The following is a 24,978-nucleotide window of genomic DNA, read 5'->3' on the forward strand; positions in this document are numbered from 1 at the left end:
TTCATACAGGAAGTAATATTTGACTGGGCCTTGAAAATGAGTGCGCTTTCAAATGTGGCAAGGAAGGGAAAAAGCATGGCACGGAGAGTAAGTAGCATAAGAGAGGCACATAAGCTGTGCATAGTCTAGTGATGCTAGAATGGCTAGGAGTGAGTTGGAAAGGTTGGGTGGAGCTGGGTCCTGAGGACCTTTAAGTGACAATGCTAAGAGGGCTAGACTGTTCTGTAAGCAGAAGGGAGCCACCGAATGTTTTTGAGCAAGCAGGCAGCACGATGTGATTTGTGTCACGTTCACTGTGCTACGAATGGGTGGCTTAGAGGGAAATGAAATAGAGGGTAGTAAGCAAGAGCATCACTCGAGGTCAGAGATGATAAGAGTGTGAACTGAGGTGGGAGGAATGGAAATGGAAAGAAGGAGATAGGTTCAAGACACACTTACAGGGTAGAAGCAGTAAAAGCTGCACCTCCGGTTTGAAATGGAGATGAGAAGGAGCAAGGAGCGAAGACGCCAGTGCTCCTGGTGACGCAGAGGTAGTGCCATGAATGAACGTGGGAACATTGCTGGAAGAGCAGGTTTGATTTTGGAAAATGCGGAATTTGAGATGTTTCTTCCCAGGCAAGTACTGGAAGTTCTTGTCAGGAACTTAAGCATGGTACCAGGGCCAAAGATATAAATTTGGAGAATCATTACCAAACAAATGAGAGTGGAAGCTGTGGGACCAGAAGAGCTGGCCCTGAGAAAATACAGGGCAAGGAGCGATAGTCAAAATCAGCACATGCTTTACTAGAAAACACCTTCTGGAGAAGGTAGGAAGAAGAAAAGCAAATAGCAAAAGGAGGCCAAGTTGTCAACGAGAGTAAAGCTAGGAAAGGGAGGAGTGTTTCCGAGAGTAGGGAGGTGCCCAGAGTCTTCAGCTGCTGGGACTATGGGAATGTGGTAGGCCTGGGGGCAGGAGGGAGCTCTAGCCTGTCGTACCTGCACGTTGTTCATCTAAATATCTGTGTGCATAAAAGTATTTATAAGTCAGCGAGACTCTATCCTTTGCCTGCCATCCTTGTTCACTTTCTTTTGGTATTCCTCCCCAAACCACACCCCTCCTATCTCCCATCAACTCTCTTCAGACAGTGGGAGGGGGGAAGTTGAAGCACAAAAGGAGTTGAAGTTAAAATAGTAAGTGTTTGTGGTTTGTTTGTAAATAAGTTGCATATTCTTTATTTTGAATAAGCCACCTTAATGATAATAAAGTCACTTTGTCTAATTTTTAAGTTCACTATATCTCTAGTGGTCATAAATGTGTTTGTCATAAGAAGTAAAAGTAATCTGAAAATCCTGGGTCCAGGTGAGTAGACTTAACATGTATTTACCGATTCTGACGTGGTCTTAATATCAATCATTATCCAATTTTATTTTTGTTCGTAAATAAATACCACTCACCTCACTCAGTCCAGATTTATGAAGGAAACGGTGCTGGTTTTGCTGACATAAACCAATCATATTTACTTTTAGTTAACCACGCGTCTTTTGCATTCCAGCCCATCTGTATTTCTATTTCACTATTACTTTAAATTTAAACAGCTGGTTATATAATTTCTAAAGGTTCTCTTTTCGTGTTTGATATTCACACTTAAGGATCCAGAACCTTTATTCTATTGAGTAGAAACTAGTATTCACTGGGTAAAGATAACATGAGTTATATCCATTTGTCTTTCTAGATTTTGGCTTCAGTAACCTCTTCACTCCTGGGCAGCTGCTAAAGACCTGGTGTGGCAGCCCTCCCTATGCTGCACCTGAACTCTTTGAAGGAAAGGAATATGACGGGCCCAAAGTGGACATCTGGGTATGTGACTGCCTTCCCTTATACCCCATAGCATTAGTTACCCTTGACTGATGACAGCTGTCCTCATCCTGGACAACACGTAGTACTGCACTAGAACTGATCACCTGTTCTTTGAATTCCCAATTCTTGGTGCAGTCTGTTCTTCAACCTTTGTCTTATGGACTGAGCCACGGAGTTCAACCTCCCCCTTTGCATCTGCAAAAAAAAAAAAAAAAAAAAAAAAAAAAAATCCCTAGGGCAAACTTGGATGGGTACCCTTGCCAAGAACAGAAATTCTTTCTGTTGTTGCCACTTGTGTTCTCCCTAGGATGAGTACTGAGAGAAATTCTAGTTATGTTCCCAAAAAGTAATGTCTGGAAGCAAAGAAGAATGCTGACTATTCTAAAGATGATTGGCCTTGACAATGCCCCATATTATTTCTCATAAAAAAAGAAGAAAAAGTTTGTTCCATTATCTCGTGCATGACTCACCATTATCTTCATACACATACCATAATGGCCTTTTTTGTTTCCTCTGATGTGATTAATTGTACGTACTCTCTGTTTGGGATGCAGAGCCTCGGAGTCGTCCTCTATGTGCTTGTGTGTGGTGCCCTGCCATTTGATGGGAGCACACTGCAGAATCTGCGGGCCCGGGTGTTGAGTGGAAAGTTCCGCATCCCATTTTTTATGTCCACAGGTAAGGGAGTTGCCATCACACAGCTATGACTGGGTTCATGGAACATTAGACATGCTAAGTTATCCCAGGAATTGAGTGACAGAGTATAAATTGCCCATTTAACCACCTTTTCTGGCTCCAGTTTGCTGAATTGACACCTCCAGAGGCAAGGTTCTATAGGAACAGAGCATCTAGGCTTTGGCATCAGATAACCGTCCTGAGTTTGGCTCTGGGCTCTACATAGGACTACCAGTGTGGTGTGGCAGACTACTACGTCTTTCTGAGCTTCAGTTTCCTCATCAATAAATGGCTGACAGTTTTGTGAGGGCTACAACTATGAGAACTAAATTAAAGAATGTGTGTAAAGTTAATAGGTACATCGCATAGTAGCAGTAGTCGTAGTAGTTTCACCCGTCTTCACCTCATCTCTCACCCTTTTTCAGGATGATATTTCTATTTACTGGGGCCCCATTGAGATGGGGTAATAAATGCCAAGGATAAAGCAGGCTTTGCATCTTAATCTTGCTGCTACTACCTTTCGTGCCTCTATGACATTTATCCCCCAGACTCAAAAAGTACTTTTTAAATGAGTGGGCAATAGGGTAAGTAGCTCTTAGAAGAATTTAACACTGAAGACAGACACCAGACACCCAGAACCTACAGTGTTTCATCACCATCTCTGTGCACTTAAGAACATTTTGGAGACAATGCTGTAAGCAATCTATTTAGTTTTGCCTAATCATGATTTCACTTTAAGGAACAGCATACAGAGTGTATGTCCGCTGGGTTGGCAACACACTGTAAGCACATGGGAATTACGTTTTAGAATAAATGAGAATTGCATCTAGAATAAATTTCAGAAATTTGATTTCTAAAATGCATTTTAGAAAAAAGCTGTGAGAAAAATAAAATAGAGAAGAGGTGTTAGGGATGGTGGCTGGGTGGTTATTTGGAAAGGTATGTCAGGGAACCCCTTCACTGAGAAGTCAACATTACAGCGAAGGCTTGAAGAAGGCGAGGGCGTGAGCCGTGCAGTCTGAGGAAGAGCTTTCCAAGCTGAGGGGACGGCAGGTAGAAAGGCCCCAGTGAGGGAGCATGACTGGGTGTCTAAGGAACAGAATGGAAGCCTCTGTGCTGGAAAGGAATGAGTGAGGGGACAGGAGAGATGCCATCAGAGAGGCAACAGAGAGCTCACTTTGAGGGCTTAGTCAGTCAGCGTTAAGGCCTTTTTCACTCTGAGTGAAATGCAAAGGATCAGAGGATTTTAACAGAGGAATGATATTATCTGACTTTTCGTTTTTTTCTAACTATTATTATGAATATTTTCAAACATGCAAAAATATCTAAAGAACTTTACGGTGACTTTTGTGTTTTAAAGAAATCACTTTGGCAGCTCTGTTGGTTGAAAGGTTCAAGGGCTGAAGGAGGGAGACCAGTTAGTAGGAGACTTTTGCAGTAATCCACGTGAGAGATATTGGTGGCTAGTTCCCAGACTGGGGTGTAGAGGTGGGGATGGTAAGAAGTCGTCAGATTCAAGAGATAATACTGGGGCTTCCCTGGCAGTCCAGTGAGTAAGACTCCACGCTCCCAATGCAGGGGACCCAGGTTCGATCCCTGGTCGGGGAACTAGATCCTGCATGCCGCAACTAAGAGTTCACATGCCGCAGCGAAGATCCATCATGCCACAATTGAGACCTGGTGCAGCCTAAACAAATAAATGAATACATAAATATTAAAAAAAAAAAAGAGAGAGAGATAGTATGTACTGTGTGGCAGGCTCTGTTTCAAGCATTTTGCAAACATTAACTCATTTAATTACTTTAACAACCCTGTAAGATACATGGGAGTATTACCCCCATTTTATAGGTGATAAAACTGAAGCCAGGAGATGTTTAGCAGTTTTCCCAAGATAACACAGCTACTAAGTGACTAAACTAGAATTTGAGCCTAGGCAGTCTGGCTCCAACAACATATATGTGGGATTTGATGTGAGAGAGAAAAAGTAATTATTAATAATCCAGGGGTTTTGGCTTGAGCAACTGGAAGGATGGATTTACTGCTAACAGAGATGGGAATGGAGAGATATTTTATATGTGTTAGTTTGAGATGCCCATTAGACATCTAAGTTGAGATATTGTATAGGCAGTTGAATATAGGACTGTACCTTAGTTGGGAGCGGTGGGCTAGTGATACACATTTGGGAATGATCAGTATGTAGATAATACAGTATTTTAAGCTCTGAGATAAGGTCACTTTTTAGGCCATGATTGCAGAGAAGAGAAGAGGTCTAAGGATTAATCTCTGGGATACACTAATATTCAGAGATCAGGAACGTGAAGAGGGATCCGCATAGGAATTGCTAGTAAGGTAAGCCAGAGAGTCCTCTGTTCTAGAAAACAAGTGGAGAGAATGTGTCAAGGAGGAGGGAATGAGGAACTGGGGGGGTGCTGCTCATACATCAGATGACTAAGAACTTGTTGGAGGACGGAGGGAACGGAAAGCACCCATTGAACTGAGAAGGCATCTTGAGACCAAAAAACAAGGTAGGCAGCTCCAGGTGATCAATGGGTCAGTTTATTATAGGGTAGCTTACTCATAGAATAAGTAGGATCAGGCAGACAACCATCCAGGAGCACTCATAGCGGTACCGTGCACTGCCAAGGGGACAATTTTATCGTTAACCTAAGGGGCGTGGGTATGTGCTTGGAAACAGTAAGTGCATTCCTAAGTCAATATTTATTAATGGGTAGCTAGGCTATTAATGGGCACCAGGAATATGTCAGCAAAGGTCTTCATCATTGTTTGGAGACCACCAGAGCACAGAGGCCACCTGGACCTAATGATCATGAAACAATGGCTATTAACTACAGAGTCCTTGATGACAGAGAAGTGACTTAGCACAGTCCTAGGTAGGGTCAGTGGAAGGACGGGAGGCATGGTAGGAGCCCAGAATGTCATCAGTTATGCTAATAGCCATACAGAACTGGATACCGGGTTTAAAGAGATCACTGATGACCCTGAAGTACCGCCTTGGTGGAGGAACAGGAGTAAAACCCTGACCCATGTAGATGCAGCCGGAAAGGGGTGGACGGGAAGCGGAGAAAGGAAACAGACACAGCTCTTCGCAGTTCTACTCTGGAAGGAGGCAGAGAAGGGGTGGAGTGGATTGTTCTGGCCGGAGTCACCAGTGATCTTGTCATAATCTATTGGATATCCTTGGTCTTTATCTTAATGACTGCCCAGCAGTATTTAGCGCTAAATGCTACAAGTTCACCACTCCTTTCTTTCTTTTGTTAAATATAAACTTTTTCTTTTAGAGCAGTTTTGGGTTCATAGCAAAATTAGCAGAAAGTACGGAGAGCTCCCATATACGTCCTGTCCCCTCACACCCATAGCCTCCCCCACCGTCAGTATCCGGCATCGAAGTAGAACATTTGTTACGGTCCATCAACCTGCTGCGACACTACATTGGATTACCATCTAAAGTCCATCGTTTACTAGGGCTCACTCTTGGTGTTGTACGTTCCGTGGGTTTGGACAAATACATAATGACATGTATCTACCATTATAGTATCATTCAGAGCAGTTTCACTGCCCTAAGAATCCTCTGTGCCTATTCATCCCTCCCACTCCCTTAACCTCTGGCAGTCAATGATCATTTTACTGTCTCCACAGTTTTGCCTTTTCCAGAATGTCATATAGTTGGAAACATACATTATGTAGCCTTTTCAGATTGGCTTCTTTCACTTAGTAATATGCATATAAGTTTCCTCTGTGTCTTTTCGTGGATTAATAGCTCACTTCTTTTTAATGCTCAATAATACTCCATTGTCTGGATGCACCACAGTTTACTTATCCATTCACCTGCAGATGGACCTCTTGGTTGCTTCCAAGTTTTGGCAATAATGAACAAAGCTGTTATAAATATCCGTGTGCAGGTTTTTGTGTGGATGTAAGTTTTTAACTCATCTGACTAAATACCAGGGAGTGTGATTGCCGGATTATACCATAAGAGTATGTTTAGTTTTGTAAGAAACCACCAAAGTGTCTTTCAAAGCGGTTGTGCCATTTTGCATCTCCACCAGCATTTGGTATTGTCAGTGCTTTGGATTTTTGCCTTTCTAATAGATGTGAAGTGGTATCTTGTTATTTTAATTTGTAATCCCTGATGATGTATGATGGTTAACATTTCATATGCATGTTTACCATCTGTATATCTTCTTTGGTGACAGGTCTAAATGTTTTGCCCATTTTTTAAAAAAATTATTTATTTATTTATTTATTTGGCTGTGCCAGGTCTTAGTTGCAGCATGGGAACTCTTAGTTGCGGCACGGGAACTCTCAGTTGCGGCACGTGGGATCTAGTTCCCCGACTAGGGGATCGAACCCAGGCCCCTCCTGCATTGGGAGTGTGGAGTCTTAGCCACTGGATCACCGGGGAAGTCCCTTGCCCATTTTTAAATTTGGTGGTTTGTTTTCTTATTGTTGAGTCACTCCTTACTTTTTAAAACACTTTTTTTCCCATTGCTTCTCAGATGCCATGTTCTGCAGTTTTCCTCCTGTCTCTCTGAGTACACCTTGTTTGCCAGATTTCTCTTTCTCTGTTCATCCTTTAAATCTTTTCTTCTTTACACCATCTTTCTGAGCATCTTATTCACTGCTGTGGCTTCAGGGAGTACAGTGATGTTCAGTCCCCATTTAACACTTGGGTAACTCTCTGGCCCAGACCTCTCCTCTGGAATGAGAGGCTATATATCCAACCAGTTGCTACCAGTCAGCTTTACTTGTATGTCTTGAATTCACATCAGTGGAAACATTTTCAAAACTGAATTTAATCCCTCCCTAGAATTGCTCCATTCTGTGTTCCCTATCTTAGTGACTGGTGTCACCGTCTGACCAAGAAGCTAGCCTTGATTCCTCCTCTCTTACCATCACCACAGCCACTCACTTACCAAATCCTGTAGATTCAACCCTCCATTCCTGTAGACACTTCTGTAGTGGCTCTTGCCTGGATTAAATAATAGCCAATTAAATGGACGCCTGGCTCCAGCCTTATCCCTCTCTAATGCGTTCTCCACACGGCTGCATGAGTAATGTTTCTAAACTATATACGACAACACACACACACACACACACACACACACACAAAATTTGGTTATATCGTTTTCCGGCTTAAACTTTTCAATGGTTTACCATTGCCTCTAGGCTGCAGTTCGCTCCTTAATGCAGCTAGAGCACTGACTTCATTTTTGACCATGACTGTAGTAAAAGATACATTTCATACAGTGACCTAGAAAATACATATATACATACAGCTGGACAAAAGTTTTTTTAAAAAGTAAAACTTGTCTTTACTAGGTGCAGTGCACTCTAATACATTTCATTCTATTACATTAAAAATGCTAATTATAGCTTACTGAATTGATCTCATGACTGCTTTTTGAAAAACAATGACATAGTAATACTTCTGTGACCTGGCTCGTGCCTATCTCTGCAGCCCCAGATCCCATTCTACATCTAGTCGCCCTAATTTCCTTCTGGTTCCCAGAACAAGTGATACTCTCTGGAGCAACTCTCTCTGCCTGGGGTACTTCTTCCTCCCCCTACCCTACCCCATGCCACCCACTCCTGTATTCTAGAGCAAGAAATTAGATGTGATAAAAATAAGAATCTAGATAATTTCTACCAGTCTTTGTTTTATCATGGGACTTCCCAAACATTTCATTGTAATCGTTTCTTTCATTATATATCTTCCATACCAGACTGTGAGCTTAGAGAAAGTAAAGACAAAATGTGGGGGTTTTTTTCCACAGTTGTCTCTAGCCTAGCAGAATATCTGGCATGTGGTAGGATTTAGTAAACAGTATGTAGATAGTAAATAGGATCCTGCTTAAAACCCTCCAGTCACTTTCATTTACACTTAGAAAACAATTCCAGAAGTCATTATTATTAGAAAACAATTCCAAAAGTCATTATTATTATGGCCTACAAGGCACACTGTGGTTGGCCCCTCTCTTTAATCTCATTTCCTGCTTCTCTTCCCTTTAGGCCCCGAGCTCCAGTTACAGAGGCGTCCTTGCTGTTTCTCAGACTTTCCAAGTGCACGCATTCCTCTTTCCTCACATATTTACATGGCTTCCTCACCTAACTTGAGGTTTCTGCTTAAATGTCCCCCCAGAGAGACCTCTCCTGATACCCCCGTCATTCTCTTTCTGTAACTCTGCTTCACAGTTCTTCATGGCACTTAGCACTACCTGACCTTATTTGTTTACTGTGTCCCCACCCCTCATCCCCACTGCCTCCTGACTGTAATACGATTTTGTTCTTGTTCACTGCTGTATTCCCATGGCTCAGGACAGTGCATGGGTCCTGGTAGGCACTCAGTAAATATTTGCTGAGTGAATGCATGCATGCATAGATTTGTTACAGTGTTCACTACCGAATAATTCAAATAATAGTATCAATAACGGTAATTTACGTTTCTTTAGGGCTTTCAAGTTTACAAAGTATTTCCTATACTTGATCTAATTTGAGCTATGTAATTGTACTCTGGAATTGGTATTGACGCTAGCATTTATCATTTTGCCAATGAAGTTTAAGAATCTGAAGTTTTAAAGAAATTAGTTGACATGCCTAAAGCCACACAGGTAATAAGTGACCAAGTTAGTACTCAAATTCAGTGTCTGTTCTACTACCCCACACCGCTGCAAAGAAAGGGCAGTGTAAACAAACCACTTCCTCTGCTTTTCCAGTGTCCACAGTGTTTCCTGTGAGCAACTTGGATCCGTTCTCCCCTCCACCTCCACATCACGGCAAAAGATTTTTACTCAAGCCTTACAGAGCTGGCTTCCGATAGTGGATGCTGGTGAAATAGCTAGCCTTGCTGTCAGCCACATTGTGTCTTAGTGCTTAGAAATAAACCATGTAACATTTTAACTACTTAGGAAGAGCTAATATTTATAACATGATATACGTTAACACGGAAGTTTAAAGACTCATAGAACACCAACATAATTATCCTAAATGCGGTCACTTTTTAATCCTGGACAAGTAATTCCCTAAGTAGGAATAACATTTTTTGTAAGATTAAGTACAGGAAGTGACAAACAACCCAATCTAGGAAATGAGTAGACGGTTGCTGTGTTACTAGTGTGATCTCTCTGCCCTCAGGGACATACATGTGCTCGGCCTTGCCTACCAGCGTAGGCCTGAATCCCAAGGCCCTTCGAGACTGCTGTCTGAAGGATAAAGGCATACGATGGTTTAGTCTTCTCTCAGCTTAGACGTCCTTCAAGTACCAAAAAGTTTCAAGTTCATGTAAAGGAAACCTAGAGTCTGTCCCTGAGTCTTTTTGCTGATTATACCTCTAGCTTCTAGGCATAATTGCACCTCGTTAGACCTAGGGTTAATTCTTTATATGGAGGCTGGAGCCAGCCGCTTTCCAGCCTGTCAGGTCAGCCATTACTGTGCTACAGATAATAATGTAGTTGAGGGAAGTCCTAAAAAACAAGATCCTTTTTTTCTCAGGCTGTTGTCATGGACTTGAACTGAGTTTATCCATTTTTCTGCCAGAAGGATCTAGAAACTCCAGCAGAGCTGGTGTCGTTTTTCAAATGAGCATTTGGGTGGCCGAGTGGGGAGGGCCTCATGGTCCAGCTTCTTCTAGCCAAGTTGAATTCCAGAGTATCTACAGCTGTGTGGGAGGCCATGCTATACAAATGGATACAGTTAGTTTAAGAATTCTAAGCGTCTCTTTATTGTCAGTAATGTGTGGAATGAAGTGTCCTCCCAATTAGTGGATATTTCTAGGCCTAGGCTTGTTTGTTTGATACAACCTTCCCTTCCTGGACATCCCGAGATATCCTAAAGACATACTTTCAAGTTGCAATGACAGTGGTATAAATTTAAGAGGATTTATTCAAGGGGGATCGATATTATACTACCTAGTTCAATAGCTATGTATGTGTCTTCCTCTCCTCTTCCCTAGAATGCAAGCTCCTTTATATCAGAACTGTGTTTCACACACACATCATCATCCTCCCGTAAGCCTTAAGAGCAACTGGTATGGTGTAAATATTCAGTAAATTTTTTTTTAATGAAAAATTGAATCATCACTTACCTATAGACTCTTCCATCAGACTCTTGCATTTTATTATTAAAGTGATACGTAACTCACTGATGATCTGAATTATTAATTGGTTTTACGTACTTTTGTTATATACATTAATATGTAAATGACCAGGTCGAGTGATTTCTAGTTTTTAAAAGGGTTTGATCTACGGTAGAGTTGGCTTTCAATGTCTCAAGTAAAATACATTTGGTCTAGGCAAGTGTTTTTGGATTAAACTTCTCCGAGCATCCCAGAGAGCAGTTAGGTAAAACCCTGAGCCTAAATTATAAAAGCATTCAAAGTTGAACCTTCCTGTTTTTTTGAGTTTCTGCAGAAGGTGAGACCTGACCTGGCCACATATGTTAGCAGTTGCTTTCTCTGAGTTCCGGTCCCACTGACGGAAGCCAACAATGTAAAGTTTTTGAGCACCAAGTTCAGTCACTACCAGTATATTTTTAAAAACCATCAGAGGCCTACTTCTTAAAGCCTAGTTTGTCTTATTTACCACTTATATCACCTGCTAGCAGATATAGTAAGATCAGTCATTTATTGGGTTGGCCAAAAAGTTCGTTTGGATTTTTTGGTAACATCTTCTGGAAAAACCCGAACGAACTTTTGGGCCAGCCCAATATTTAGCTGAAGGAAGATTAATTTACAGTGAAAAAAATGCATTGAGGCAAGCATATAGAGATCTCTTGTGGACAATATTTTTGAGTCTTTATTGATTAGATTTCACTGTGACTTAATTAATTGTAATACTGCATAAGCATTTTATCCCTGGGAACGCAGGACCCAGGCTTACATTATGCTTCTGATGGAGACTACCGTGCAGCTACTGCCAAAAAGCTTCTACTTAGATGCAAACAATTTTGCCCTGATTGGCTTACTCATCAGGAACCACACAGCATGCGGGATTGGGACGGGAGGTTAAAGTAACTCACCCATCAGTCTCCATATACTAAGGAGCTCAGAGTCCTCAAAACAGTTCTCTCGTACTTTTTTAAGGTATACTCAGCCTCTAGGGAGACAACCTGTATAGTGCTTTCATGTTAGTGAGTGCAGAAATCCACATGGTGTCAGGAACGAGGCTAGGGCTACCTCAGAGTTAAGCAAGCCTCCCCTGACCAGCTCTGCCGTGATTTTACCTAATATGATAGAAAACCAGGGGGTAAATATGGGTACTGCCCTATCTCGTACTACCCTTTTCAAGCACACTGTCTCCTAGCTTCAGCAACCCTAGAGAGGAAAACAGAGTAAGGGAAGAAGTTCTAGATGGAAGGACTCCAGAGATTTGAATAATAGCTAACATCCATTGAACACTTTCTTGGTACCAGACACCGTTGCATTAACCTATTGAATATTTAACACAACCCTATGAGGTAAGCTGCTCCTGTCATTTGATAAGACAAGACAGTTGAGGCATGGTAAGGATAAGTAACACACCCAGAATCACACAGCTGGGAAGTGTGGAGCTGAGATTTGAGCCCATGCACTCTGGCTTCAGAAGCCACCTAACTGTCTTCGATTGTACTTTAATTCTCAGTGAGTACATATCTCACAGGTTATTCCAAGTATCCAGAGAGTCCTGGAATGGATATCTTTGCCCATCTGCATCTGGATTATTTTTGGAAAAAAGTGTTAGTATCAAGGACTATGTATTGGACTCTGATGTAAAGCTGAACCAGAGTTTTCTTCCACTGTAATGATTGCTATTAGGACTTAAAATATATTTGAATAATAAGGTAGTGTAAGTGACAAGTTTTTATTTTAAAAAACTCTAGTATGACAGTGTGGCATGTCAGGGGTAAATGTGGTCATCCCCAGCCTTCAAGCCAGCGTCTCCTAATTTCTAAATCTTAATTCTGGCAAGATCACAGCCACCTTGAAAATAAGCAAAGTTCAAGAAATAGCTGTTAGTTTTCTAATAAATGGATACCTATGGGTCAAACAGTTGTTTTCTCCTCAGTCTATCTCAGGTTGATAAACTGTTAAAATGGAAGTTTTAGCCTCTCAGCCTAACTTTATGGATTCCTAATAGAAGCTTTTCTTATCTGCACCATCATTATTTGCTAGATTGTGCCAAGCCATCTCCCTTTGGCCTCTGTTCAACCATAGAAAGTGTCTCACAGGATTTGGTCATAAGGAACTTTATTTCTATTCCAGAACATTCTGATAATATTTTGCAGAAACCAGTGTGGTAGAATTTGTATTTAAATCACTCTCCACTTCCTTGTCTGATCTCTTCCTGTTGGGCTATCCTTGTAGGAATTTTATGGAATGCTTTGGTACTGGGACTCCCATTTTTCTCTCCCCGAAAGAACTAAAAGCAAATGGCTTCAAAACAAGACATTTTTTTCCTCAGTGTCACTTCTTTTAGAGGAGCTGATCTCAGTGCTTGTTTATTATGAGTCAAATCTTATCACAACCAACATTATTACAGATTAAGTTCTGTTAGAGTTAATTCCAAGATTGTGTATTTTCTTTCATTGCGTAAAACTGTGGTATTGACTATCACTTTAAAGTTAGAAATACAAGTTAGAAATGTTTATGCATTTTCTATTGTAACAGTAAAGTATCAAAATTTAATTTCTATAGAGTAAAAATCTTCTAATACCTACAGCACCATTGTTCTAGCAATATCCAGTATAACAAAACTTCATTGTAACAACAACAAAAACCCTGTATTTTGTATGATTGTACTTAACATTTATGTGATCTCTCAAGGCAGGTATATGACAGTGCATTCAGTGTATGTTCTTTATACATAGAAATGTCTTATTTTAAGACCATTTGTCTACTTTGTTTAGATTTTAAAATAGTTGCTATGTAAGATAGATTTGACCTTGTCGGCTGACAGCTGACAATGACAGGGTTTCCTTGGGCATGTTAAAAAATATCATTTCTAGGACTTAGTCCACAAGCAGAGTGAGGATTCCTAACTCTGGCCATCTTCATACCAAAAGAAGTTATCTTGGCAAAAACACCTATGATTTCTTATTGAGTTTCTTTTTAATTATTTCTGTAGGGATCATGACATTGCAAGATAGCACACTTTTTTAGCCATGATTATGACAGGATCAGGACATTATGACAGACTTTTTCTTTTCTTTTTTTCTTTTGGAAAAGTCAGATAGCATTAAAGAGGAGCTCTGAGTCACAAACATTTGTAAGTCCAGAACACAGATTCTTATCAAAGCCATGGTGCTCCATCCAGAGATTGTCATTGCAGACCAGTCATCGATCTTGTTCTGTTTGCCTGCTGTAATAGTGTCAGTTCTCCCCCAGACTGGTACCTGAGCTGGCCAAGTGGAGAGCAGAATCAGACAGTATTTCACATTGTATTCTTGTTCTGAAAAGTGTTAAGACTTTAGTGCCATGTAACTTTTTTAAAAAAAATATGAAGTTGGGCTTCCCTGGTGGCGCAGTGGTTGAGAGTCCACCTGCCAATGCAGGGGACACGGGTTCGTGCCCCGGTCCGGGAAGATCCCATGTGATGTGCCGCGGAGCGGCTGGGCCCGTGAGCCATGGCCGCTGAGCCTGCGCGTTCGGAGCCTGTGCTCCACAATGGGAGAGGCCACGGCAGTGAGAGGCCCGCCTACCAAAAAAAAAAAAAATGAAGTTAATTCATTTTTCAGGGAAACAGACATTTTAATTTTAGCCAATTTATTTTTGTTTCTCTTTTGGAGTTTTGAGATTTGAGAAAAATAGTGCTCTCTTTGAAATTTGAATTGCTCAGGAGAATTAAACCTTATTAAGAAGTTTGTTAAAGTTATTGAAAATAAAGAGCTCTTGGGCTACATGTTTTGGCATTACCTTTGAACACACCTAGTATTGACTGGAAAGAGGACGTGAGACACCACACCATACCCTCTTCCAAGGACCTGTAAGAAGCATGAATTTCCTGGGTGACTGCTTCTTCCTCGCATTCTTCCCATGCCTCCTGGCACACAGATGTCTTCTGTTCCCCCAGCTCCAAGCAGTTTTATGTGGTCAGAAAGAATCTGTGACTCAGTTCCTTTCAGACCACTCCTCTGCCCACAGAGCTGAAAATGGTTGCTTTGCATGTCCCGTACTTTGGCCACACTTGAAGGGCTTAAGGGACAGTTGGCATTGCCTCCATCATGGGATCAGCCTGCAGACTCTGAGGGCCAGTTCCTGAGTTTTTGCCTGCGCCTTCTGCCTGTGATCCCTTGACTGGGGAAGCCTGTCGTTGCCAGCCTTCCATCCAGTCCCCGTCACCACGCAACAGCCAGAGTATATAAACCAGGCTCACTCTTCTGTAGTGCATTTCAGCCTCCCCATCGTGTCCCCGCCTTCTCAGTTCACCGTAATGCAACTTGCCATTCCCCGTAACACTGTTTTCCAGCTGTTCATAGCCTTCTGACAATGAAGTTACCACCTAGCCCACTTTCTATGAACTTGGCTTATAGGTGACTCTTATCGTGATAGAACCTGTGGTGACTACATGGCATTTGATCTTTTGGAAGAGGAGTGAAATTGATTTGATATGTTTTCATAAAGATACTCTAGCTACTACCTAATACATCAACAAGTAATTTAGGTATTATATGGCTTTGGCATAACACTGACCAGAATTTGTATCCTGGTTTTGCCTCTTATTATCTGGTCAAGTTTCTTAACTTACTTGATTGTTAATTTCCTTACTTGTGAAATATTTATAATACTAATAAGCATTAGTGTGTGAATTAAATGCTTAAATTAACTTAAAGGGTTAATTTATTTTAATTAGCACTCTGCCTAGCTCTTTTACAGTGCTCGGTAAATGTTAGTAATTATTATTAAATAATATTTTTGAATGAATTGCTCTATTAATCTTTCATTCCCTCCTTCCGTGTGTTGTTTTCCACTCTTTTCTTTCTCTCACCCTCACTCTCTTAAGAGGCTAAGGATACATTATTAATACTTTCGGACACATCCACAGGGTTTATGGAGAAGATTTATCTGCCAGGAGCTGTTTTGGTTTGTTGTACCATAACCTAGACGCTATGGCTAGGCCACATGCAGACGTCTCCTCACGTGGTAATCTGACTTACATATTATTCTGTGCAGCCTCAGAAAAGATCAGTGAGTAAGTACCCTCTGTGTGAATGAGACAAAGAACTCTAAAGCTGCAAGGGGAGGCCTTGGAAATCATCTGACCCAGGCTTTTGCCCCCAAACAGTGCCACATCTTAGTTGGCTGCTTTTTCTAGCTTGAAGCATGGAGAATGCCTGTTCTATTGTGGGCTCTTGGAATCAGATTATTAAAGTTGTTAGAAGGAATTGTAGCAGTCACCTAGTCCCGTGTTTCTTTCAACTGGCATTACTGAGAACCTGTTACATACCGTGTGCTATGCGGGCCCTGGGGACACAGAGTTCACTGAGACGTTCAAGGATCCCAAGTCTTCTTCACACCTAATACTGGGGGCCCTTCTAACGACATCTCAAATGCCAGCCTCTGATTAGACATTTCTCGTGACAATAAGGATACTATTTCAGGTCAAATTGTTCCCTTTTCATAGTTACATGGTTTTTGGAGTTGGAGGGGACCAAAGAGTTCATCCTATTCAGTTGCTTCTGGACTTAATTTTCTTTCTTTTTTTTTTTTTAAAGGTGGGGGGGGTTCTTTATTTTTTTAATTTATTTATTTATTTATGGCTGCATTGGTCTTTGTTGCTGCGCGCAGGCTTTCTCTAGTTGCGGCGAGCAGGGACTGCTCTTCATTGTGGTGCGTGGGCTTCTCATTGCGGTGGCTTCTCTTGTTGCAGAGCACGGGCTCTAGGCGTGCGGGCTTCAGTAGTTGTGGCACGCAGGCTCAGTGGTTGTGGTGCGCGGGCTCTAGAGTGCAGGCTCAGTACTTGTGGTGCACGGGCTTAGTTGCTCCACGGCATGTGGGATCTTCCTGGACGAGGGCTCGGACCTGTGTCCCCTGCATTGGCAGGTGGATTCTTTTTTTAAATTTTATTTAATTTATTTTTTTATACAGCAAGTTCTCATTAGTCATCAGTTTTATACACATCAGTGTATACATGTCAATCCCAATCACCCAATTCATCATACCACCACCCCTGGCAGGCAGATTCTTAACCACTGTGCCATCAGGGAAGTCCCTGGACTTAATTTTTTAAATAAAACCTTACTAAGAATACTAATGTATAAAATAAATAAAATTAGCTGTGCTCCAGGTATGGCCCTGCGTACTTGACTGCCCCCCTCACTTCCCTAAGGGGCCCCTCCTTAGATCCCTAGGACCTTGATCAAGTACTTTGGATCAATTCTGATAATTAGAAAGATTTCTCCTAAATTGAACTTGTTACTGATAATTATTCCAAATTCAGGGCCCTGGAGCAGCAAAATATAAATGCACATTGTCTGCTGTATAAATATCTTTCAGATACTTGAAGAACACCCAGTGTGCCCCTTCCTGCCTACACCTTCTCTTCTCCAAGATAAATCAGCCTCATGACCTTTACCCTGTCTTCGGGGGACATGTTTTCAAAGTTTTAGTCAGGAACTTCTTTCTTAAGCTATTCTGTTTATTTCTTCTATCTTGGAAACTAGAGGCAGAGCTTCTGTTAACTATCTTGGGTGAATTTGAAGTTGGGTTTTAACTCCCCTTCATCCTTTATTATTTTCTCCTTCGGGCTGAATGCTTTCAGCCTCTTAGAGAAAGCTGTTTATTATCAAGGTCAAAAAAGAAAAAAAGGTGTTAAAGACCCCGCCTCAGATGGAATTACAGCTTGAGATGGCAGTCTGAACTGAATTCCCGTTTCAGGACCCTGCCCATACGGCAGCCCTCTCTCCACAGAGTCATGCAAATGCTGTCAGCGCCGCGGGGCAGGGTCTGAGCTGGGCATCCTCTAGTCACTGGTGGTTCTGGTGGCATCAGGTTTCGCGGGGCCACAGCGATTTTCACCGCAGAGGCCACTTGGCGCTTGCGAACACGCAGAGCCGAGGGTTCCTGCACTGCCCCAAGTGCTTCAGTTCTGTTCAGTAGCAAAGGTCTGCCCTTTGAGAGGGAACAAGCGATGGGGACATTTTTGACATTAAAATAGAGTTCTCTTTGGCATCTGGGAAAGTTGATGATGTTTTGTACTCTTTGATCTGAGGCCCCATTTTCTTTCCACTCATTTCAATTGACTGTCCAGTGGTTAATTGTGTTATTAGGTTTGAAAGCATTTATTTCCTTTGTTTTCACCCTCTTTCCATGTTTTATGTAGAATGGTACTTTCCAGTCTAGTTTGAATATAATTTCCTGAGCTATATGTGACACTTAGGAAACATGAGTTGATAATAATACCCTGGCTTTCCACATTTTGTCATACTTTACCATCTGTGCAACATATGAAGAGTGTTAGATTTCTGCTCCTTTGGGCGCTGGATGTTATATAGGGCACACAGATAAGAGCTTGTATCCGTTAGGTGTTGCCACCGCAACAAGGCGTTCTCAGCCTGGGACCTGTAGGCGCCTGCGGAATCTGTGACAGGCTCTGGGGGCTCCTTGAATAGACTAAAAATACACGCACATTTTTGTGTATAAATTCTTGTTCATATTTTTCTGGAGATTTTTCAAGGCATCTGAAACCAAATAATGGCTAAGGATGACTTAATAGAGGTTTCAAGATCCTGATATTGAACCAGATACACCTTCTAATCAGGACTTATTACAGTGGTGTTAATTTTTGTTGTTGTTGTTTTTAATAAAATGCCTTGAGAATTCTGCTTTAAAGTGAGCCTGTAACTAAACATCATTCTGCCTTGGTCATCTGATTCAGAACTAATGTGGCTACCGTTCATGCGCTAGATGCTATATGGAAACCAAAAGAAAACAGTAGAGTGCCATCTAGAGGGCCTAACAATAATTTCCCAGGTTTGGAATCAGGCCCAGGCGTTCTCCCTACACGGGAGTCTTCAGTTTTAGTAACTTTCTAAATCAAGAACACTTTTTTCCTTTCAAGTGATTGCAGACTGTAAAGATGTGTGGCAGCGATATTTATCATCTACATAGAGACTACAGTTGTGGCGTCTAGCCTTGCTACTCTGGAGACGTAATTTTAATAAAAGCTTAATGTTGTAGATGGCGTTTATTTTATAGGGATATAGGAACTACAGCCTTTGAGATCCACACTGCATTTGAATATACTTTTGATCATAAAGCAAGAACAAATTGATGATTCCTGTAATATCAGTTTGATGTAGGGATATATTGCTTTGTTCTATTTTCGTTTAAAGTTAGAATAAATTAAACATTAAGAGTAATTTGTCTTACTCTTCGTATTCCTTTCACGATGGTGATATAGAATGGTGTTTGCCAAATGGTGCAGAAATTGTGGGGTTTCAGAGTGGAACTTACTCTGGAAAAACATACCAGATGATTTGTATCCACGTGAAAATATGCAAGAGCGTAGCTCTCAAGTCCTAGCTCAGCCCTTTAGGTTGCAATGGTTGGTTACGTTAATTGTTTCTTCTTTTATAAATGGGGCTGAAAACAGTATCTAACATAGGGTTGTTGTGAAGATGAAATGAAATAGAGTTGGCAAGCACAGTGCCTTGTATATGAAAAGTCTTTTAACTTATTAAATTCTCTTTAATTTATTATTGTTATTATCACTGGCCAGTTTTATTTTCAGGACAGCTGGAGTAAAACAGAAACAGACAGTTTTGTATCTTATAGAGAATTTTATAGTTTTAAAAAGCATTTCCACAAGTACAATCTTGTTTGACTAGAGTTTCAAGAAATATTTATTTATTCACGTATTCAGCAGCTGTTTGTTCAGCTCCTGTTAGGTGTAATAATCATCTTTGGCATTGCAGGTTTGGTGCTGGAAACAGCAATAAGAAAGACGTGGACCTTACCTGGGCAGGGGGAGGAGTTAGACGATAAGCAGTAAACAAGGTGATTTCACAAAGAAGTCATTAGTGTGAAGAAAATCAGTGTGATGTAATAGAGAGCGACTGGAAGCCTACTTGAGGAGGATGAGGCGGCCAGGGAAGATCTTTCTCAGAAAGTGACATTTAAGCCCTTTCCCAAATGACAAGGAACCAGCCAAGTGAGGGTTCGGGAGCGGCCGCCCCAACTGAGGAAAACAGCGCGTGTAAATGCTGTTGGAGGGGGTGAGTGAAGCACGCACACAGTCTAGAAAGAAGGCCCGTGTGCTGGAGCTCAGGGAGGTCAAAGGACTTTGGACTTTGTTTTGCGGGTTCTGGGTGAGATAGGGTGTGGATCAGAGCACCAACCAAAGAGACTGTCTGGTTTGAAATCTGACCTATTATGTGGCCTTCGACAAGCTTCTTGACTTCCCTGCACCTAATTTTTACCATCTCCGAAATGAGAATGATAGTTCCTTCCTCCTAGGATTGCTGTGAGGATTGAATGAGATAAAAATAATTGTGTAAAGTGCTCAGAAGAGTATCTTAATACTGCTGTTTCTATCATCATCATCACCACCTTCATCCTCAAAACCCCCAATTTACAGATGAGAAAGCTTAGAAATAAGAGGGTGGTTTTGAAATCAGAATATAGGCGTCTTGATTTCGAAACCGTCATTCTTTTTGCAATATGTTCTGTAGCATGAGCTCCCCGAGAGAGATGTCTCTTGATCTGAATCTCTTTAGCTCAGAGCCCAGTTGTACACACCCGCGAATGTTTAAACAACGCAGAGAAGATGATCAGTAAGGCCAACAGAGACCCAGTGTGTGGTAGGGAGGCATTTCTTTGCCTGTGCCTTTCTCCCCACACCTGGAACCATCAGAACATCTAATTCCTTGAGTTTTGATGAGCGCTTTGGACCCTAAGCTGAAAGCCTTACTATGCACGTAGGAGTGAATAGAGGAGGGAGGAACTATTTTGAGGACCTTGTAAGATAACTGAATCTCTTCAGAAGGACATTCGAAACTCTTCATTAATTGCCTTAAATAAGGTCGTACATAATATAAATAAATGAAATCCAGGGACTATCCCCAGATTTTTTCTGATCTGACTGTTAGTGAAGGTATTAAGTAACCAGACTACCAGACTTGAATTTCTCTCTCCTCCACCTCTTTCTGCCTTTGCCCAGTCTCTCCTGGAGTAAGCAAGAACATAGGTAAGGATCACAAAGCAAGAGAAACAAATTAGAAGTCAGGAGCTTGAAAAGCCGCCTGCTCACCTTGCCTCTGGTTCCTCAGCCCCAGCGGTGCTTCCCTCACCGACCTTGACGCAGGCTCTGTGTCTGTTGCAGAATGTGAGCACTTGATCCGCCACATGCTGGTGTTAGACCCCAACAAGCGCCTCTCCATGGAGCAGATCTGCAAGCACAAGTGGATGAAGCTAGGGGACGCTGACCCCAGCTTTGACAGGGTGAGCTGGGCACCACTCGCCCCAGGGAACTCCTCTTAGGGCTACTGCAGTCTCTTCTACATGAGATTGTAATCAGGCCAGGACCTGAAAAGGCGGGCCTGGGTACAGACTTGTTGTGTAATCCTCAAGTAAGTGAAGACAGCGAGAAGGAATCTTAAACCAGCTGAGTTGTTGGAGAACAGTGATACCAGTTCCCTGCTGCTTGTCCCCAAATCAGAGTCCCTTCCCGGCTCTTGGGGCAGTCCAGCCTCCTCCCACGGGGTTGTTTCCCTCCTCTTAGTGTGCTCAGTCCAGTGGCTCCTGTAGCATTCCTTTACTTGAACCACTATAGCCATCCCGGCTACCCCAAGGAGCTCAGGAAAAGAGTGGCCTTAACGATCTTATCTGCTCCTAGTTGAGTACCCAGGGCTTTCTTGCTCAGGCTTTGTCTGAGGCCAAAAATATCCCAAGCCAGGCAGCATGGAACAGCTTGTTCATTATATATGATATGCCATCTTGACATGGTTAATTGGGAGTTAGATAGCTTGCCTTTTTTTGTTACAGTTAATAGCTGAATGCCAGCAGCTGAAGGAAGAAAGACAGATGGACCCCCTAAATGAGGATGTCCTCTTAGCCATGGAGGACATGGGACTGGACAAAGAGCGGACACTACAGGTATCTGTAAATGAGTGGAGGACAAGGTGGGGTGTCGCTCTGCTCCCTCTGTCCTGCCTTTTCTATTATTCCTCCTTCCTGGGAACTTGGATCTTTTTGTTTTCCTCCCGTTCTTCTTCCTCTGCCCCTGTCTCTGGGCCTTGGAAAGAAGGCGCTTTGGTCTTCTAATGTTACTATTAAAAGGGTTTTGGTCATTGACATGCCATATCACCCAGGTTTTTTGCTCTTTCCCCTTTTCTCTTGGTAGTCATTAAGATCAGATGCCTATGATCACTATAGTGCAATCTACAGCCTGCTGTGTGATCGGCATAAGAGACACAAAACTCTGCGTGTCGGACTACCTCCTAGCATGCCCCGAGCCATGGCCTTTCAAGCACCAGTCAACATCCAGGTGGGCAATAACTCCAGTGACCAGATTCAGGACAAGTAACATGGAGGGGGGTTGGTTAGCCATCGCTCACTAACTCTAGGTCACGAGAGTTCCTATTCTTCCGTGCCTCTGTCCCCTCCCGGCTGTCATCTCTTGCTTTGTCAGAGGTCAAGCAAAGAACTGAACCTTTCTTTGACAGAGAGGATGGAAGAGTAGCCCAGTACTTGGGAGGGACAACAATAGTTGAATTTTTTTTTTTTTTTTTAAAGAAACAGCAAATCATTGAGAGAGACTGTCCTCTCTAAAGAAGGCTTCCTGGTAGCTTCTAAGGGCAGATGAACCAGAGACTCAGAGGTAGAAACATAGAGTTTAGCACTCAAGAATGCTTTGCAAGCCTATCATTATTTCCCTCTGGTACTGAAGGAACGTGTGTATGTGTGCGTACTGCTTTCCAGGCGGAGCAGGCTGGTACCACTATGAACATCAGCGTTCCCCAGGTGCAGCTCATCAACCCGGAGAATCAAATTGTGGAGGCAAGTAGCATCCTCTGATAGCTGTCAGCTGAAGCTGCTTTCTTGCCCACAGCCTTGCTGCCTTTCCTTACTTCTTATTTCTAATTTGATTGTGTTTCTCTCCTCCTCAGCCGGATGGGACGGTGAACTTGGACAGTGATGAGGGTGAAGAGCCTTCCCCTGAAGCGCTGGTCCGCTATTTGTCGATGAGGAGGCACACCGTGGGCGTGGCCGACCCACGGTGAGTATCTGCCCGATTAACACGCGGGCAGAGAATTCCCACTGACTCCGAGTTCCTACCATGGCACGTTTTCCCTACTTCACTGTATCTCCCAGATGAGATCTAATCCAGTGGCCAAGACATGTTTTTAACTCAGTTCAGGGTCCCTGGTAGATGAGACTGGATTTGACTAAAAGTCACAGAGCTGTCCCTCGTGGATGGTGGGCTGAAAGCCACCATCGTGGCAGGTAATCACAGTACTTTGGTGAAGAGCATAGCATGTCTTTTCCCACAAAGATTAAGGTCTTCTGATCTAAGCCACGTAAAGGTACCCCTGAAAATTCATCCGAGTTTGACAGCCTTTAGAGATGTTGTTTGCCATATATTCTAATGCAAGACTCATCTAAGAAGTGAGGACAAATAGTATGATATAATTTGTATATGTTAAAAATTAAGTGGACAAAAATCCAAAAACACGCCAAATAAGTACCAGTTTCCCCAAGTGTTTCCCCATAACAGTCCTTCAGTGTGTCCCCTGCTGCCCTCACGCTGGGGAAGTGGACTGAAGACCAGCTCTCCCGGTTTTGTTCTGCACTTGGAGATTCTCACGGCTGAAACAGCCACCCCTCTTCTCTGGCTATTTCTTGTACAGAGGAGGGAAGAAAAGGGTGTGGCCAGGGCTCTCTCGAGAGCTCAGCTAGGGGCAAAGCTAGGGTTCTTTTTTCTCGGAGTTCTCAGTTTCCAGAAAAGCCTCCCCTGCCTGCTGGTTTGCTTGCTTCACGTTTCTCATTCTCAGCCTACGATCAAACAGGCAATAGGGGAACATTCTGGCTCCAGAGACCGCGTCAGCTGCAAAGGGGTGGAGTCCCGTGTCACGCTGTTAGTGGAAAGAGCTCTTATTTTAAAGTGTGCGGTAAACCCCACCGTTGGGGCTCGACAGATCCACGCTTATCTGCCCATCAGTACTGACGGCACCGATTGCATTCTTTCCCTGGTGAATCAGTTGCCACTTCGGGCAGCCATTGTTTTAGTGGATGGCCTGTGTCCTCCTCCAGAAACTTGCCATTCACCTCCAGGCCTTGGAAACCTGAACTGGACTGGGGCCAGCGTTTCCTCTTGGCTCAGAGCTGTTGGTTTTACATGAGTGGTCCGTGAAGAATGGCGATCCCCGGGCCCAGATAGTAAAATGGCAGAGCGCCAGGTTCCGCACGCTAGCCTCTACACACCTCCACTCGCTCTGGGATCATAGAGGGAAATACAAATTTAGGAGGAAAGTAGAAAAATAAAACAAAATAAATTGTGCTGAACTTAGCAGTTTTATCACTTTGGGGATATAGGTTGTGAGTGAGAATTGTAACTGAACTTCTGTGTCATCCTGTTTCCCATCAGCACGGAGGTTATGGAAGATCTGCAGAAGCTGCTGCCTGGCTTTCCTGGAGTCAACCCACAGGCTCCGTTCCTGCAGGTGGCCCCTAACATGAACTTCATGCACAACCTGTTGCCCATGCAAAATCTGCAGCCAGCTGGGCAGCTGGAGTACAAGGTACCCGGAAATGGGAGAGGGCTGGCCCCTAAAGATGCACCTCTGAGCTTCCTTTGAGAGACTTTAAGGGACTGTCCCCAGGATTTAAGGGTGTCCTTATAGGGAAGGATGATTTCTCTTGCAAAGCAGCTCCGGTGAGGGGGAAGATTTCTCTAGTCTACGTCATCATCGTAGGATCCCTTAGTTTCAGTAGATTAGAGTGCCGCTGTTTTCTCTCCTCCTTTCCCCCCACCTCACCAATCTGTCCCTTCCCATTCTACTCCTGACAGGAGCAGTCCCTGTTACAGCCACCCACCCTGCAGCTGCTGAACGGAATGGGCCCCCTTGGCCGGAGGGCATCAGATGGAGGCGCCAACATCCAACTGCATGCCCAGCAGCTGCTGAAGCGGCCACGGGGACCCTCCCCTCTTGTCACCATGACACCAGTGAGTTGCAGCATGAAGCCCAACTTGCTTTCTCAGAGGCTTTGATAAAGAGGTTGTAGAACCCAGAGTCTCCTCCAACCTAAATGTCTGAATTTCCTCTTTCCCTCAATGTGTGATGCTCAGTGTCATTCCCATTTTCTTCAGGCTGGTAGAATTTTCCAGAGTTAATTTTTGGTTAACTTCTTCACTTAACCAAATAATTTCCACACTGCAGCCTGCTTCTGGAGGCCTCATCCTCAGGGGGCTACTTATAGATACTTGCATAAAGGGCAGCTGCAGCCCTGCGCTTCGAGGGCGGGTGGGCAGGGGGGA

General features: G+C 42.9%; 1 protein-coding gene across 1 annotated transcript in view; it reads left to right on the top strand.

The window, feature by feature from the left end:
* The window catches only part of SIK3 (SIK family kinase 3), a 256,996-nt gene that overhangs the window by 203,640 nt on the left and 28,378 nt on the right, over nt 1-24,978 (top strand). Inside the window, 9 exon segments of the mRNA XM_032640277.1 lie at nt 1,713-1,837; nt 2,392-2,515; nt 20,824-20,942; nt 21,486-21,596; nt 21,844-21,987; nt 22,422-22,499; nt 22,610-22,719; nt 24,088-24,241; nt 24,511-24,666. Coding sequence (XP_032496168.1) covers nt 1,713-1,837; nt 2,392-2,515; nt 20,824-20,942; nt 21,486-21,596; nt 21,844-21,987; nt 22,422-22,499; nt 22,610-22,719; nt 24,088-24,241; nt 24,511-24,666 — 1,121 coding nt within the window.

Source organism: Phocoena sinus, chromosome 8 (assembly GCF_008692025.1).
Source record: "Phocoena sinus isolate mPhoSin1 chromosome 8, mPhoSin1.pri, whole genome shotgun sequence".
Taxonomy (NCBI): Eukaryota; Metazoa; Chordata; class Mammalia; order Artiodactyla; family Phocoenidae; genus Phocoena; species Phocoena sinus.